A 19560-nucleotide genomic window follows, 5' to 3' on the forward strand; every position below is an offset into this window, starting at 1 on the left:
GCGACATATAAATTGTGCTTTTTGCATACAAGCAAACGCCTCCCAAGTGTTACTTTTAATCGAACTTTAACAGCTGTGCTTTTCAAAGGTTGACAGTTGTGCTTTCTCCTGCCTTCCTGCCTTATGGCCAGAGGGCAGCAGTCAAAGACAAGGGTCCCGTGGGAGGCAGTGCAAACAGCAATGGGCTTCCCCAGTTCCAGGTCTACCACATAGTAGGCACGTGGCCTTGGGAAAATTACCACACCATTCTCAGCTTCAGTTTCTTCACTTGAGTCATGGGAGCAAGTATACTCTACTTCCCAAAGTTATTGTGAGGATTAACTAGACCATACCTACTTTCTACATGGTGATATTGAACTTAACAGTATTATTAATTAGAGTCACGTATGTTGTATGACAATCTCCCCTAGACATTTCACCTACCTCATAGCAGAGTGCCTAGCACATAGTAACTACCCACAGAATGATATGTTTTCTTTGTCCTCCAAGAAGGAGTAGAGAATGAAAATAGATGTGGAATAGAGAAGGACCTCACTACTGTGAGGAGAGCCTGAGCTCCAGCTCCCTGGGCAAACAGATAGCAGTTACCCTACAGGATGGATGGGCTGACGACAATGCCACACTCTGGCTTGTGCACCTCAGATTCAGTGGTGACTGTGGCCAGCCCTTCTATTCCCTCCTTGCCCAGTGACCTGCATGCATCCCAACTTGCTCTTCCAATGGTCTGTCCTGGAGCTGCTTGGGAAAAAAAACAGCTTCGTTAAATCCCTTGTAAAGTAATGACACTGAGAGAAAACTTGAAAGTCTAAGAGGGTATTCTGGATGCTCGCCATTGAGTAATTGCCATGTTGGGACTGTTAACGAGGATAGCGTTGCAGGGGTATTTACCCAATTTTCATAAAAACTATTATGGCTTTATTTTCAAAGCAAGTAACTACAGAGCCATGTGGCCTGTCAGTAAATGTTCAAGTGATTAACTGAGAAATGTGGAGGTGGGTGGAATAAGGGTGCTAGGCGTATGGATTTGAGAAAAACACAATTTAGAAAAGGATGTTTTTTGAGTTTTGAAAGCTAAAAATATTTTGGTCTCCAGAATGATGCTCCATATAATCGTGCTAAGTCCTAGACCCTAGGAGGAAAGGGGGGAACATTGGCACATCTGTTTCGACAGTTATTTTTGAACATAGTTATGTTTTCAAATTCAGGTTTCCTCAGAGTTAAAATCTTGGCACAGATCAAAAGCCAGTTACAAAGCCACGCTGCCATGTTTTTGAATTAGTCCTATTGCAGGGCTGGGAAGACTTTCACCTTTCTCACCTGCATGCCTGCCCAGCCGTCTCCTATTCCTGATGGGAATTACATGAATTCAGACAAGGGCCTGCAGGGCTGAAGGACAGGTTTGGGAATGGAGCTGCCAGAGTGACTGTGGAAGCCAGGGAGGGTGTGGACGTCTGGTGAGGCTTCCTATTCCACTGTCATTCCCAGCCTTGCCTATGAAACTCACTGCAAAACTAACCATCTAGAATGAAAATGGAGAATAAGAAAGTAACTCAAGCTTGCAACCTCAACAAACCCTCTTGTCCCCATGTTCTCAATGGCTCTCTTCAGGATCCATACCAGAGTTCTTGATAAAGCCACCCCCATTGCCATAGCCATGGTGCTACTGGTGCCACCATTACTACTACCATCACTGCAACTACTACCACCAGCACACCACCACCGCTGCCACAATTACCATCTCAACCGTCATCGCAAGTGCTGTCACACCACCCTCATCACCACTGGCATCGTCACCACCCCACTACCACTACCCTTCACCTCCATCACACAGCTGGAAAGCGGTAGAACCAGACTTAAAGCCAGATCTCGCTGATTCCAGAGCTTATGTTCTTATACACTTTGCTTTCTCATATAACTGGAGAACACAAAGAGCAAAGCAAAAAACCTGGCTTTCCTTCCAAAAGCACTGGGGTGGGGCATGTCACAGGAATACACTTTGCTACTGGACAGGTACTCTGATCCCCTTAAAAATGCAAATGCAGGAGGACATGCCTTCCCCTCAACCAGCCCCAGGACAAGCTGGTCCACTGCTGCCAGGGGCTCACACTCACTTCTCTTGAAATACATCCAAGCTCTACCCACATGCCACATGGACAAGGGGAAGCCATCAATACAGAATCCTAGGCTTTCCAGGGAAGAGCCACTTGACTCCCAAGGGCTTACATTTTTTTGTTTTGTTTTTGTTTGTTTTCCTAGATCTGTATGGTACTTTGTAAGTGAATGATGTTTGGGAAGAATGAAGGGAACGTGACCACATCAGAGGCTTGATCATTTAAGACAGGGTACTGCTTTCCTAACAAGCAGAATCTCATTTAGTGACAGTGCTTTCAAGACATGGCTAGTAACATTCCATTCCTGTCTCTATTGCATGGACATTTCTACCATGTGAAAGATATTCCCGGATGATATGGAGTGAGTATAAACTTAACACATTAATGATAGTTCATGCAAAAGATATGTTTAGTAACATTTTAATAAATCTACAAATGCTTAGCATTTGAAAATACAAAGGAATTGTTTCTTTTATTAGAAATCACTTAATAGGTAATAGTCACTCTGCTTTAGATTTGAGTTCCTTTATAATGATTAGATTAAGACTGTTTTTGTAATATTAAATTTTGAGGGTGAGCTTCCCATAATGTTATAATGCTATAATCTATTTTTTATAAAATTAAAATGATAAAGAAATATGTCAATAAAAGTAGAATCAATATAATCATATCAGGCCTGGGTAAAAAAGCAATAGCTGTTGCCACATATAACATTATTACATAGTACGATATATTTATAAAATGTCAAAAGAGTCATTCAGATATTTTTCAAGTCATATGAGATACTCAATTCATTTTTATAATAAAATTATTTTGGGAAAGAACTCCTACACATTTTCTAAGGAAAGGTTCATAAAATTAAACTTTGAACTTTTGGGGCATCAGTTATACCCCTGTAATTCTGTAGCAAAAGACTCTGCCCTTCAAACAGGATGAACCAAGTGTTTAACACATTAATTATCATCCTTCATCAAGCATAAAACTAACAGTCAGGAAATACAGCTGCAATGGCACAATTACTAACACACTTAGAATACACCCTGAAGCAAAGAAAACAAATGGGTTGCTTTTCATTAACAGAGCTTGGCAAACCTCTCCAAAAACAATGTTTTCTTTCCAGTCAGAGTCCCAAAAGGCATTTAAGGGGCTATTTGCTTAGGTAAACCCAGAAAACAAATAAATAGTGATAATATTTATTTAAAATTTAAAGTATCCATTGTTAATATACGGTGCCTCTTCAGAAGAAAATCATACATACTGGAAAATGACTTGATCAAATCAAAATCTTATAAATACAAAGTATGGGTTTTTAAAAAATGTTGGTTGGTGTAAGAAGGTTGGAGATCAAGCAGCAACCTCACGCTTGATCATGATACATAAGGTGTTAATGATTTTCCTTGTCATGTTTCACGGATACAACCTGATACGCAATGTCCTTATATCTATGTAATGATGAGCTATGTCAAAACAGGATTCTATTACATAAGATTCGAGTCCACAGAAAGAAACAAACTAGCTATTAGCATGAAATTCTAATATAACAAGTCACAGCTGAAAGCCTACTGGAATAGCATTCTACAGAGGCAATAAAACATAGTTTCTTTGGTTGGTATGTGGACACTTAACATTCTTAATATTACTATAAGCTATTAGATCTTAACAGATGTATTACTCCTACTAAGTTTATATTACGATTAAACCATAGTTTAAAGAAGACTAAAAAAAAAAAAAAAAAATTGTTTTTTTTTTTCTAGGGATGTAAAAGCCAATGGATAGTCATCTGCCTAAAATATTTATAATTATGTCCTGAATGATTGTCATCAAACCATCACTAAAGTCTCTGCCCAGAAATCCCGAACATAATCAGCTTGATCCTCTCTGCATGACACATATCATGGCAAACATTAAGGAGCCATATTTCCCTCAGCACAGGAGGCCAGAGATACATGCGAGGATTCTTCCATGCTTGTGGCACAATTTCAACTTCAAGATTTTACATTTATTTTTAATACGCAGTTAACTTGAACCTGAAGTTCTTTTAAATTGTATTTGGTACAGGCATCGTTTCGTCTTCCTCCTACCTGATTTATGTTATATATATAGTTGTCTTCCAAAAGACAGCAGGTAACCCTTAAAACTGTATTTATTGTAAAATAAAATCGGATGCACATTCATGCCCTAAAGCCTAGAGCTCTCTGCCTTATCAAAGTGTAATCCACGGGATTCTGCTCAGGCCCACGTAAGAATTTTGAGTAGTGTGAGCTGTAGTAATTTTAGCCAGTCTGCCTTGCTCAGGATGGCTGCTTCTGAAGGTGCTGAAAGCAGCAGTAAATCACAGGGAGGAATGTGGTCTCTAGCAACAACAACACAGCCAGGGTGAAGAGGAAGGCTGAGAACTCACTGTGTGCCGAACACTTGGCTGGACAAGGAGGGTATATAAGAAGAAAGAGAATTCCTCACCTCGAGGGCTTATAGTCAAGTTGCTGAAGCAAAAAAGTGCACAGTTTGCATGTGTTCACCACGCGGAATGTTAGGGAACACCAACAAATGGGCTGGTGACCAGCTGAGAGAGGGATTATGAGGAGGGAGCCCCATGGCCAGGTGTCCTGCCTGGAGTCAAGTCAGATATATCACAAAGTGAGTGGGCTGTTTGGGGTTTTTCTTGGGATCTTCACTTAAAGGACAAGGTCTAAAAGGGTTTCTATCTTAGTACTTTTGTAGAGGCAGTGGTATTCAAAACATCTCAAAATCAGAGAAGCATTTGAGGCAAAAAAAAAAAAAAAAAGTTTAAAGACTCATAAAAAAAACAAGGGGGTGAGACACTTGCAAATTATCTGAAAAATCAGAAGCAAGGTGATTTCAGGATGAACTCTAACTAGTTCTTGCCTGGTCCCTTTCTTTCAAAGATATGTCCTGGCAACTAAAACCCACTATTCTCTCAATTCTCAAAATCCTTTTGGAACCCAAATCACTTCCTTATCTTGATATGCACTCACCTGCAGGAGCCATTAGAGAGGAAAACAATCCCACCTTCAGTTGCAATACTGAGAATCAGGCATCGTACATCCAACTCTTTTGAATTAAGAAATCACTGAATTTAAAGTTGCTTTTCAAATCGAAAATATTACTAGAGTCCTATGGAAAAATCCAACCCTATGTTGGATGGTACTCTCACAGTAGAACAATACTTGTCAGAAGTAACTAAGGGAGGAAAGAAAATAGCTTTTCAAGCGAGAATATTTGGATTTAATAACTAAAAAGTAACCGAATATACTGGACTTATGCAATCTTCTCTTTCGCAATGCCAAACGAGTATTTTAAAGGGGCAGGACCAATCATTAAGCTTGCGTCCACGACAACAATGCATCTCTCAGTAAAACCTATCCCAAGGTTTGACTTGTTATTTTTTTTGGATCATAGTGAGTTATCATTGTATTGAATACTGATGCAGTAAAAAAGGCTCTACCAGGGGCATACTCTCTCTCTGATATTTGGAGTCCGTTGGAATGATGACGCTTGCTGCCATGGACGCTGCTTGTGATATAAACAAAACTTCACTTCTCAGAAGATTTTCTAACGGCCTCTATAGGTTTCATACCTTTAATGTAGTGAATTCATATGGTTGATAACCTTTGAAGCTTTCGTGGATGGCTGCCATGGTGTGAGATGTTTTCTCCCAAAAATGAAGCAGAGTGGTCTGTAAAGAAAGACAGTACAGCTATGACGTTGTGAATGCCCAGTTCTAGTCATGAGCCCCAGAGAATGTACCCACTGGTGGCTTTCAAGGTCCTCCAAAATAGGACCCAACTCATCTCTGTGGCCTTATTTCCAGTATGCCCCTATTTCAGCCAAACTAAATGCTCTCTGTTCCCCATAACACTGCCTCCCATCGCTTATGCTGCTCCCACGACCTGGGACGCTCTCCCTCCTCTGTCTACCTGTCCTGTCTGATCCTTCAGATGCTATTTTTATGTTATCTAAGGCTCGGGACACTCTAGGTGCATTGTAACCAACATCATTTTGTTACCTGATATGTTGCTAACATATGAGACAAGAGATTGCATCTACTTGCTCCGAGAAGATCCACTTTTTGACACACATCCATCTTCAATTTGTCAAAGTTTTTTTTTGCAAGGCGTACTTGTGTTTGTACCTATAAATTAAAAGAGAATCTCTAAATCAAACTCTTAAGTAGTTGAAAGTTGCAGGTGACAAGGGATTAATAATGGACTTTTCTCTTTCGTGTAAGAAAAACACCCTTGAATATTTGAGGCAAGTGAGAAGATTCTTTGATATCTACTCTTTAACTCCAGAGGACCAAAACGAGAGCATTGCGTATCATGATTCTGCAGCACACTTCACCATTGGAATTTAATTTTTTTAGTCTAGTGCTAAAATTGAAGTTCTTGGGTGATGCAAACAGTTAAAGGGCTTGGCTGCTAATTGTAAATTTGGAGGTTTGAGTTTACCCAGAGGCAACTCAAAAGAAAGGTCTGGTGACCTATTTTGAAAAAATCACTCTTTTAAAACTCTATGGAGCACAGTTCTATCCTGACACATATGGGCTTGCCATGTGTCGGAACTGACTCAGTGGCAACTGTTTTTTTTTTTTTTTTTTTTTTAATGTTAAAGTTATTCTTTTCTCAAGGCATTGGCAAACTGAACGTAATGGGGAAAAGTCTGGAAACACACAGGATGTCAAGGAAATAATATCTTTGCCCCATTGTTTTCCTAGTTTTTTGAAGGTGAGTTTCTATATACTCTTTACTCAGCTTTCCCTAATGTGAACATCTTACATAATCATAGCACATTTATCAAAGCTAAGAAATTACCATTACCACAATCCTATTAACTATACTCTAGGATTTATCTGAATTTCATCAGTTTTTCCCCTAATCCTTTTTTTTTGTTTTGTTCCAGGATCCAATCCACGATACCACATGAAGATATTCTGACATAGTTCAAGAAACACTCATAAACTTTCAACTTTTTATGACTAACATACATTAGCAACCCTCAATCCATGCTGAACCATATACTCATCTAGGGATGGAGTGTAAGTCAGGGAAAGATTCCGAAATGTCTATTCTACACATTATTTGATAATAAAATAGAAGGTTTTAAATTTAATATAGCTTCATTAAAAAGGGTGAAGTCATTATTTTGCCCTCGTCCAATTCAAAGCATGACCACATCTTATTTTGGTCAGGAAGAACCAGGCAAGTATTAATTTATCATGCCATTAAACTATGCTGGAGGTAGCGTGAGACATGCTTGGGCTAGCCTGAGAACATGCCTGGGCTGGCCAGCTAGAGGGGTGTGAGACACATGTTGTGCATGCAAGAGACATGTGGAGGCAAGCCCAGTTGTCCCAACAGATCATCCCAGATAGCCTTTGGTCAACTGACCCCTAGACATGTGAGGGAGCCTGCCATGATCAGCAGAGCCCCTCCCTGACCCACAACTGACTACAGACGCACAAGTGAGTGCAGCAGAGACTAGAATTGCCCTGTCAACCCACAGACTTGGGAGCACTAAGAATTGCTTATTGTTTTAAGCCACTGAGTGTTATGATTGCTTATTTTACAGCATTATTATAGCGATTATTGATCCAAGCGGTAAGGATGTAGGCAGTGAAGGCTTCTGGGATGAGGTGATACCTGAGGTGGGTTTTAAAACATGACTAGGAATACACAGTAAATATATGGTGTTTGCAAGACTGTCTTGTTTACAGGGAAATTCTAGATTTTCAAATTAAAATTTTTTGTGGGGGTGTGAATTTCGCTTTTTTCCTTTACATTAAATATAATCAGTTACTCATAGATATGCTTCTATTCAAGGAGATAAGTTATTTCATTTGTTACGACACAAAGCTCATGAGTTAACATAGTCTGAAATGTGCCCTAATTTAATTTTGTTTGAATGTTGTGAAGTTAATTTTAGAAACCCAGAAGAAGCTTCACACTTGATCGGTAAGTTCTGAAAGGCCATATGCTTTGTGTGTCAACAATGATTATTAAAATACTTAATGCACTGCTGAGTTTCCAAATGCTGACACTTTCCCTGCCAAACAAGGAGGATGCCTCACTATCGGGCATTATGAATACAGCGAAATTCAGTTAGTATTTTGTGCAAATGTCTGCTCCGTAAAACACGTTTCCAACCTCAGTCCAAATACAAAACACCAAGGACACAGTCAAGCATAGGATGCCATAAAGAGTCTAATTTAATACGGCTCATGATATACTTATGTGAAAAATGCTTTGATTATCATTACTTTCAACTCCAGATAAATTATATTCAATTACATAAACATCTTGAGGAGCTCCTGTGGTTTTCGAGGCTCTTTTAAAAAAAACTTCACTCAAATAAATGTATTCTTTATTTATTAACGTGATTTCTGTCGCTCCACCCTTCTCCTCTTATTCTCCAAGCTCTAGGAATGACTATGCATATTCAACCCTCTTTAGTGGAGGTCCCGCCTTCCTAGGCCACAGAAATTCAATTTACTAGAGAAACAATCAATGTCATAACTGCTAAAACTACAGGGCACTTCTCTGTACTTACTCCTCTTCACCTGAAATTCTACCTCTCAGCCCCAACCTAAACTACAGATGGTGAAGCCAAAGCTATTCATCCTCTCAATTCAATCTGGGAAAATTCTTTATATTATTCCACACAAATCTGAGAATAATTTTGTATTTTTTTGTTAAGTGTTTTCTTTAACAACAAGCAAAACAATTCTACATATATGTATATATTTATACATAAATACACACACACACATCTGTAATTGATTTCTAGTTTAACTCTGCTATAGTCAGACACTTTATATAATGTCAATTTTTAAAAAGTTTATTCAGAACTGCTTTATGACCCCAAATACGGCTATGGTGGTGATTGTTCCATGTGCACTTGAAAAGAATATGTATTCTGACGTTGTTGGATGGAGTGGTGTATAAATATTAGCTAACAGTAGTTGATAGTGTTATTTAAGTTTTCTATAGCCTTTTTTTTTTATAGCCTTACTTTTTCTATCAATTACTGAATGAACACTGTTGAAATCTCCCAACTATATTTGTAGTTTTGTCTGTTTCTCCTATAAGTTTTGTAAGTTTTTGCTTCACGTACTTTGATGCTCTATTATCAGGGGCATACACAATTCAGCAAATAATTTTGATGAAGCCAACCTTTTATCATTAGTATCTCTCTTTATCCCTGGTATTAATCCTTGTTCTGAAATCTATTTTGTCTGATATTAATAGAGCACTTCAGATTTCTTTTGGTTAGGGTTTGTAATGTATACATTAATCCATCCTTTTAACTTGTGTCTTTTTATATTTAAAGTGGGTTCTTATATAGACCAGTATAGAATCGGATCTTATTTTTTAACCTAGTCTCTAACTCACTTTCTTCATTTCATCTAACAGAATACTATGAGCCTTACAAAATATTATCAACGAGAGAAAATGGGGTTAGTTTGGTGTTTCAGATTTAAAGTAAACCCAATCTGTTTCAGAATAACCACATTTATTTCTAAGTTCTTTACAAACCAACTATACAGTAATCAGTCTAGAATTTGGTTATGACTCAAAGTCTAATTTACTACATTGAATTTTTCAGTTTTATCTTTTTATTCTCTTTTAAAAATAGGACAATATTTGCCTGTTATTTTATTTCTGGCATCTCTCCGATTTCTCAAACTCACTGGGAGTATTTTTGTGCTTGCAGACATGTGTTCTTTCTGGGACATAATTCATCTAAGTCTGGTGACTAACTGTATTTAAATACAACTAGTACACACTACCTCCTTTCATAGACAAGCTTTAACTTTTTCTTAAGAGTTCACTTTCTAACCTTTACAGTTTTAATACCACTTTCCTTGATAGAGATGAAGGTAAAATAGCTTAGTAGCTCTGCTTTCTTCAATTTCATGACTAAGATTAAATCATTTTAAAATGAGTTTTCTAGTTCTGTCCACTGTAAGGGTCTAGAAATAATGGCTAACTCAAAAGTGGTGAGCTCCCCTTAGCACCAGATCACAGCCTCTAAATAGCATGTCCTTCTTAAAGGAAGCAGTGTTCCTTGGTAAAACAGGGAGTCCCTAGGCAGTAAAAATAGGTGACACACTTGCCTGCTAACCAAGAGACTGGAGGTTCAAATCCACCTAGAGGTACCTTGGAAGAAAGGCCTGGTGATCTACTTCTAAAAAATCAGCCATTGAAAACTTTATGGAGCACAGTTCTACTTTGAAACATAGGGGGCCACCATGAGTCAGAATCAACTTGAAGGCAGCCAGTACCAAGAGTGTAATAAGTGTCCCAGTCCCAGGGCTGGGACAGAAATGTGTATGATGAGTCTGAAATATTTTGTTGTACTTGAAAACAAGGACATGACTACTGGGGCCATGTCAAAAGGACTCGAGAGTCACTTTAAAGAGCTTCTACTAACAAAAGAAGGGGCAACTTGAGCATCAATAAAGTTAGTATCAATAGTTAAAACATATCGAATACATTAAAATCTATGAGTTCATAATGATACATAAAACAAACAAATGAATAAACAGAAAACAAAAAAAGTCTCATTGGGCACCTGTAGAGACTGCCAGTGCACCAACTCAATATTTTAACAAAGAACCAAATATTTCTCCTGCCTTTCCTACCAAACTGTACTGTACTTCAGAGTAACTTGATAGTTGATAAGAAAAACTCACTCATTACTGAAGCATTCAGACTAATAGATGAAGACCGTATACAAAAGATATTAAGCCGTCTGTTCCCAATGGAGGGCTTGTCCTTTCAAGTAGTTACTTTACGGTCACAACAGTTTAGTTGTTATTAGAATTCTTCACAAACCTCAGAGGTCATTCCCAGTGCTAGCTTTTCTGACACCATTTTTACTTCCAAAGTTCCCCTTTCCCTCTCTGTCCTCATTCCAAGAAATATTATTGAGCACCTACAGTTCCAAGTGCCGGGCTATAAAATTATAGCAGAGAATAAAGCAAAGTCTCTGATTTCAGGTTACAATCTAGTAGGTAAAACTGAACAAGAAAAAACGAAAGTAAATATGTTTGTTAGATGGTGAAAATAAAAGCAGTGTAAGAAAGATATGAGTACAGGGTTGGGAAGGGGTGGTAGAGGATGCTGTTTTATATGAAATAGTCAGGGAAAGGCTTCCTGAGAAGGTAACATCAGAGTAGAGACCTGGAGGAAGTGAGGAAGCAAACCATGCAGGTATCAGGAGGAAAGAGCACTCTGAGCATACAAAACAGGGAATGCAAAGGCCCTGAGGCAGGAGCGTGTTTGGCTTGTTCAAGACCCTGTGGTAGTTCTCTTTAGTTTGTGCCTTTAGTTACATGCCTTATTAAAAAGTGAGCTCGATAACAAATGGATAACGTCATCCTCATAATCTAACTTGTGATTTTAAAAACTTTGTATTTTGAAGATCAGCATGACAATAATTTTAATAACATATTTCCACAGGAAACTAATTTGTATTTCCATTTTTTCTTTATTCCTGTGTAATGAATCTAGTCCATGGGAACTGAATGATGATTATGCATACAAAGTTCTCCCACCTATCTTAGTTTCTTATTGCTGCTGTAACAGAAATATCACAAGTGGGTGGCTTTAATGAACAGACACTTATTTTCTCACAGTTTAGGAGGCTAGAAGTCTGAATTCAGGGTGTTGGCTCTAGGGGATGGCACTCTCTGTCAGTTCTGGAGGAAAGTCCCTGTTTCTTCAGCTTCTGTTCCTAGGTTCCTTGGTGATCTTCATGTGGCCTGGCATCTGTCTCCCTCACCCTCCATCTGTACTTCCTTTCTTCTGTGCCTGATCTGTTCTTTTATATCTCAAAAGGGATGGGTTTAAGACACACTTTACACTGACATGGCCTCATTAACATAACAAAGAAAACTGTATTCCCAAATGGGACTGCATCCATGTGTATAGGGGTTAGGATTCCAATGCATTTTTTTTTGGGGGGGGGGGTGACAATTCAACCCATAACACCATCCATATTGTAAGTTTGGGACTTTCCCCCAATTTGGAAAGAAAAATGAGACAACTCATACTCCATGTACAGAAAAAAAGTAAAAACATCAACTCTTAGCAGCATGATTCTAGAATTCCAGTTAAGAGAATAATACCTTAATACTGGGAGAGAGATACCAAAGAATAAGAATGAGAGGGGTTTTAGAACAAGGCCAGAGAGCGCTCCATGTTCCACTGATACAAGAAAGTAGAGAAATGGCATGATGAACATGACATTGGAGAAAATATTTCCACCGTTTGGAAGACAAAAGGGAGACAGGACCAAATCATGGACCAGATTTGGCACCTCAGCTAACGAAAACGAGTTAGGCAGGGTCAAAGACTGAGAGTGTGGGTCATGGTGGGCAGACTGGGGAGGGGGACAGAATAGAGAGGCAGGTGGATTTGAGGGAGAGGGAAGTTGAAATCAAACAGGGAAAAAAAGAAGCAAAACATAGAGGAAAAAGGGAAAGAATTTGTACATGCTTAGTGCTGTGGTTATGATGGTTAATAACCAGTATTTTTCTCAAAACAAGGAAGATGTGGTTGTCATTTTGCTTCATTTCCTCCTAAGCATGCATTTTGAACCTTAGCAGTTCAGCAATAATAAATAAGCGGTGATAATTTTAGTTTTTTTTTTTTAGCTATACTGTTGCTGAATTTTTAGGAGATTAAATTGATTCTTTCAGCTAGCATCCACTTCACACGAAAGAAGAACTGTTTATTCAAGACAAGGGTTTTGTAACCACCTGTGTAATCCAGACAAGGAACACATGAAGCCGACTTCATCCCAACTCATTTATAAGAACATGACATGTAACCTTCTTTCAGATGCTTGTTTTCAAATACAAACGAAAAAAAAAAAAACTAAACTGTGAAATTTCTTCCTTACTCAGCTCTTCGTAAGTTTTTACAACACATTCTGATCACAAAACAAAAACTGAAACGGCATCACAGGGGTACAAAAGCCAGCTGAGAGTGGAGTACACCAATGCTTCCGGGTAATTTTCTAGGAATACATAAAATATTGTACTGGACCAACACCCTAACCAAACAATCATCTCAATGATAACCGAGGAGAAGTGGGGCCCAGACCACAATCTATCCACTTGTACAAGTTTCCAGGGAAGAGAGTTGTATCTCTCCTTTGTTTATTCCATCGAATCATTTGTTCCAAGATGGGCCAAGGAGAGGGGAATGAGTGAACACTTATGGAGGGTCTACTGCTGTACAATTTTTTCATACCAAAATTCTTCAAGGTAGGTATAATTATCCTCATTCTTTAGAGGAGAAAAGCCAGGTACAAAATAATTTGCCTAGAAACAACCAATAAGTAGAAGAACCAAGATAGCCCAGGTTGGATTATGTCTCCTCTTGTATGAAATACAAACTCCACAACCATACCTCCCTGTCTGTCTTTGGCCCAAAGGCCTCCTCTCCCACATCGTGCCCCGCCACCACCCCCCCCCCCGCCAGCCCGCAAGCCCTGCAAACTCTGGGCATCCTGAGCTGCCATGTGCCGACCACACTATGCCAAACCTACCTACCTCCAGGCTTTTGCATAGTTCCTCTGCCTTCTTGTCCACGTGGTAACTCTTACTCACCTTTCAAGTTTCTGTTGAAAGAACGCTGAGAACCCTTTTCCTGTAAGGCTCCCCAGCAAAGTTAGCAGCTTCTTCCTCTCCGCTGTCAGAGCCCTTTGCAAACACTCTTATGACACAAAACTATGGTAAGTGTAACTGTTTCCATCTATACTCAGTTACCTTCTGGATTATAAATTTTATAAGGGTGGAAAGCTAGGGCTAAATGCCTCGCAGGTAGCTGGTGCCCAAAACGTAGAATGAATGAATAAAGGATACCAGAATGAATGAGCAGGCCTTGCTTTTCTCACTACCTAACGTTGTTCTTTCAGAGTATTCACATGCTGTTTGCTGAGTTACTGTTAGGCTTACCCAGACACCATTCCTCTTCTTCATTACTATCACCATTCACTGATTAGGTATATACATACATGCCTATATTCTCACCACACTCCTACAGAATACTTTTGTTATTATTTCTATTTCACAGAGCGGGAAACCGGGTTTTAGAACAACTAGGTAACTTGCTCAAGCTTACCGTATTCAGCTAGTCAGTTAAAAAAAACAAAAACAAAAACAAACCCATTGCCCTCAAGTTAATTCTGATTCATAGAGATCCTACAGGACAGAGTAGAACTGCCCCATAGAGTTTCCAAGGAGCGCCTGGTGGATCTGAACTGCCAACCTTTTGGTTAGTAGCCATACCACTTAACCACTACACCACCAGGTACTAGTCAGTACCTACTAGTCAATAAAAAAAGTCTAGTCTCATTTCACTGAATCACTTTGCCTTCCCAATTGTACAGAACAGAACCTTGGACCAGTGAGATGAACTGCATATTACCCAGAATGAGATTTTCAGCACTTCACCTAGCATTCTTTTCCTTGCCACTTTGCCAACATAAAATATTCTAGTAAAAATATATTATTAATTATATTTTTATATATTATATTATTAAAATATAAAAATATTCTAATATTTTAAGAGTATGTGATTCTGGCTTCTTGTTTTAAAATACAAACTATTACAATGCAATTAAATCCACAGACGTGGGAACAAAGAGCAAAAGGTCTTTTATTTTCAAGCCTTGGCAAGTTGAAATAAATACAGTTAAAATTGTTCACAACCATGTAGTTCTGAATAGAATATGCAGATATATTTCAGATAAATTTTGCCAGCTATCACACTGTCCCCAAGATTCTTGGTGTTGTTCAGCTGGTGAATTTTTTTTCCTGGTTTGTTTTTAACTTAAGAAACCAATTCTGTCATCAGAAAATTCAACGAACTGGGTTCACTTCCTCTTTCATGTCGTTAGTAAAAGTATTAACTTGGGTCACAAGACTGAGCCCTGGGCACCCGATTTATTACCACCCTCTAATCTGACATTAGGAGCTTGGCTGCTAACTAAAAGGTCGCAGTTCGAATCCACCAGCTGCTCCTTGGAAATCCGATGGGTCAGTTCTACTCTGTCTTACAGGGTCGCTATGAGTTGCAATTGACTTGATAGCAGCAGGGTTGGTTTTTTAAAATCTGACATTAGAATGGGCTCAGACAATGGGCTCAAACATAGCAATGATTGTGAGGATGGTGCAGGACTGGGCAGTGTTTTGTTCTGTTGTACACAGGGTGGCTATGAGCACTTCACAACAACAACAGATCCAAGATGTGCACATTTCAGGAGACAGTAAAAAAGGCTACGATAGTGTTTATTTATTTAATTTTTTTATCCTACTGTTATTTCTTGTACTTTATATGATTTTTCAAAATAGGTCACTGTTTCTTTTATTTGTATTACTTTGTTTTGATCATTTATTTGTGTCTAAGTGTCATATGAAAGACTGGAGACTTTCAACTTGCTGTATCCCTTGGCTGCCCAAGCTAAGCTTGCTTGTACTTGACATTTTATAAATATATAATTTATATTTATATATACACAGACACACATATGTATTTATTATGCTGTAAATAACCATAACTCTCACAAACAAATCATCAACCAATAAATAAATAGGTGAGCTGATCTGCGAAAAATTATCCTCTTTTGGAAATAGTGTTTATTTACTCTATTCTAGTTATTGTCAGGTTGATTCTGACTCATGGCGACCCCATGTGTGTCAGAATAGAACTGTGCTCCATAGGGTTTACAATGGCTATTATACCGGATGTAGGTCACCAGGCCTTTGTCCTGTGGTGCTTTGGAAAGTGAATGGGGAAACAGATTAGGCTGTGCCCTTTTTTGCTCCATTTTGAGGTCCTAGCGTTCCAAAATGTGGTTGATCTGGGTGCTCAGGAGCATCTGAAAAGACTGATTCACAGACAATGCCATTATTGGTTAGCTAGAACACTGAGGAGAAATCCAGACTCTGCAGTCTGTACACAAGCCCTTCATGATATGGCCCTGGTCCACCTTCCTACCTTCACCTTTGGTTGTTCCTTCTTACATTTTTTCCTCCAGCAAAACTAAACTACATACAATCTCCCATCTCATAAAGGGGTTGCTCCCCCATTGTTGTCATATTTTTTATCCTTCATTGGCCCTTTAAAATTCAGCCTGTACTATTTCTTCTAGGAAGCCCACCTCAATCTCTAAGTTTGACTTCAGGTGCTCCACTTTTGAGATCCTACAGAACCTGGTTATATACCTCTACTACCTAATGTGACACTACATTATATGATTACTGTTACTTTTATTATTTGTCTTCTTCTATATGGAGCCCTGGTGGCACAGCGGTTAAGAGCTTGGTGGCTAACCAAAAGGTCAGCATTTCAAATCCACCAGCCATGCTTTGGGAACCCTATGGGGCAGCTCTACTGTGTTCTGTAGGGTTGTTGTGAGTCGGAATCGACTTGACGGCAACAGGTATATGCTCTAGGGAGTCTGAGGTAGGTCCATATTTGATTTTGTTACACCAGTATTGATTGTTGTTGTTGTTGCTCTTAGGTGCCCTCGAGTTGGTTCCAACTCATAGCAACTCTACGTACAACAGAGCGAGGGGAGAATGCAACATTGTCCACTTCTGTGCCATCCTCATAATCGTTATTATTGATAGTAGGTGCTAAAAATGCTTTTCAAAAGAATGGTTTTTAAGCTGGTGCACATCATCTATCTTGGGCTGTACCTTCTGTTTTTAGTCTGATGACTAGCATTCTGTCACCTATTGTGGTCTTTTTTTTTTTTTTTAAAGAAGACACTGTTGCAGCAACTGTATGCCAAGAAGGAAGCTGTTGCAGCTCCTTCAACTTCCCAGTAGTCTAAATCTTCAAAATATTTTCTATGTCGATGTTCAATACACTTCTGCAGCATTTCTTTGTTTCTTCTTGTTGGAGATCCCCTCACTCCAATTTGCTCTACTATCACCTGTTCTGGAAACATGGGCTGTGTTCTTTGTATCCACCTGATCCATTAAAATTCTGCCAGTGATGACTCCTTTTGTCATCCTAGGCCTGATAACATTCTAGACGTTCAGTATTGATGAGCAAGTGTCTTTATGTCTGAGGCTGCTAGCCATCCATCAAAATCCATTCACCCTTCTATATTTTCCAGACTCCCCTGAAAATACATGTGGCCATGGGACAAAGTTTCTTCCAAGGTAATGTAAACAAGAGCAACAAGCACCATTTCCAAGCTTGCCCATAAAACCTTCCCACACATGCTCCTGGCTGCTCTTTTCCTTTTCTGGTTGACTGGGATGGCCACACCCAGGGAACACTGGAAGACATGTGTTGAGGGGGTTGAAGCTGCTGTCAGCCTGGGTCTTTAAATGAATTCTTAGAGAAGAGCTACCCCATCAGTCTGGACACCTGCCCAGGACTATTTGATGAGCAAAAAGAAAAGCTTCTGTTGGGTTAAATCATGCTGTTTTGGGTGTCTCTTTGTACTGTAGCTTAGCTTGCCCTACTTACAACAGGGAAGGCTTCAAGAAGGGCTAATTAAATGACCTAAGATACTAGACATAATGTTGCAGGTAGGTTAAAGTCTAACAATCCTACTGACAGCTGACAGTCAAAGATTTGTCATTTGCATTATTGACTTGATCATCAATAAGAATGTCATCAAAAGTATCAGGTGATTACTGAAGAGTTCAAAAACTCTCAAAGTTCATTATAGTGCCACTACATTCTTAAAGAATGCTGAATAGCAAGTATTTTGGTAGGGAGAGGCACTGAGTGAAAGGGGGGTGAAGCTGAAGATAGTGAGACTATTAGAAAATTCTTCAGTGTTTGCTCTTGGCTACTAATCGAAAGGTTGGTGATTCTAACCCACCTAGCCAGCACCTCAGAAGAAAAGGTCTGTAGATCTGCTTCCATAAAGATTACAAACAAGAAAACCTTATGCAGCTCAGTTCTACTCTTTAACTCACGAGTTGCCATAAGTGGAATTGACTTGACAGAAAAAGGTTTGGTTTGGTTTTCTTAAGATGTTTACTTCGCTGATAAAATAAAAGGAGCTAGTTATTTTGCTGGCTTTCTCTGCATTCAGAATCAAAGGGCTTTTAACTTCTATTAGCAAGGTCACAGTCGTGCATTCCAAACTGGTAAATGTGGTCCAGTCTCAAAGAGCAAAGTGCTCAGGTGCACTCTGAAGAGCTTTCATTTCCTATGGACCATATGTGTCTCTGTCAGTTTCTGGTGAAGTAACATGGAGCCTTAACTTACATACATTAAAGCCTGGGGCATTCCAGGCTCTAAGAGAACTAGAGAGAGGGCAAGCACACTGCTTTCTGCTCCAGCTGTACTTTTTATCAATAGGATGCAACACGCTCAGCCATGAAAGGGCTCTGCTCTTTACTTTGAAGTAATAGCTGAATTCATATCATGGATCATTTTGTTGAGAAGTGGAACAGTGCAAAAAAAAAAAAAAAAGGAAATTCCTTGGGGAATATATCACAAAATAAAAAATCACAAGATCGCTTTCTCTCTTCCTACGTCACTTAAAAAATAATTCCTTTAAATACATTTAGGTTTGGAGAAGTAATTCATACTTTAAATAACACCTAATGACCTATTGTTTATTAAAAACCTATTGTGTGTTCCTGAGGAATACAGAGAAGACAAAGTTGGTTAACTTCTCAGTGACCTTGCAGGGAGACGGGCAAGATTTGCAAATCATCCTTAACACTGTTTTGGAAAAACCGTTTTTAAATATGAAAGTTAAAAAAAAAAAGGGGGGGGGAAGAGAATAGGAAAAGAGATAAATGAAAAGAGTTCTATACTTCCTTTGGTTATAAAGCCGAATAAGTCAGTTCAAATAGTTATTCAAATCTAAATAACACTAAGAGTTAAAACTGATTCAAAATAAAACTGAAATTTAGCCCTGATCTTTTAAGAATTATAATCGAACTTATGAATGTGCCTAATGTATAAAGTGCAGAGCAGACATATGGAGTTTTAAATACAATGATAAGTTTAACTATATTCATGTATCCGTCCATTGACTGATTGATGAATGCTTATTATGAACCTCTTCCAGGCTTGGTGCGATGGTTCTCAAGGTGTGGTCTCCAGGCCAGCAACATCACCTGAGAACTTGTTAGAAATGCAATTCTCAGGCCCCACCCCAGACCTGTTGAACCAGAAATGGGGAGGGGGCCCAGCAAACTGTTAAAGCAAGCCCTCGGGTGATTCTGTTGTATGCTAAAGTTTAAGAACCACTGGCCTAGAGGGAAAAGGCTAAGAAATGGTCTTTGAAGTCTGGGAAACTGGGGTTCAAAGGATTAAATTTATATTTATTGCCTCTGTGACCTGGAATAAGTCATTTAATCCAAGCCTTAACTTCCAAATAAGTAAACACAGTACCTTTCAGGGCTGTTAGGATAAAATGAGGAAATGTATAC

General features: G+C 38.9%; 1 protein-coding gene across 11 annotated transcripts in view; it reads right to left on the bottom strand.

Moving 5' to 3' along the window:
• Positions 1-19560, bottom strand: part of ICA1 (islet cell autoantigen 1) — a 144875-nt gene that overhangs the window by 35268 nt on the left and 90047 nt on the right. For all 11 annotated transcript variants that reach the window (XM_049893311.1, XM_049893308.1, XM_049893312.1 and 8 more), the window contains exons 7-8: positions 6139-6264; positions 5710-5808 (exon numbers count right to left, since the gene is read on the bottom strand). In XM_049893311.1, the coding sequence (XP_049749268.1) occupies positions 5710-5808; positions 6139-6264 (225 nt within the window). The remainder of the gene's footprint in view (positions 1-5709; positions 5809-6138; positions 6265-19560) is intronic.

The sequence above is a fragment of the Elephas maximus genome, chromosome 8 (assembly GCF_024166365.1).
Source record: "Elephas maximus indicus isolate mEleMax1 chromosome 8, mEleMax1 primary haplotype, whole genome shotgun sequence".
NCBI lineage: Eukaryota > Metazoa > Chordata > Mammalia > Proboscidea > Elephantidae > Elephas > Elephas maximus.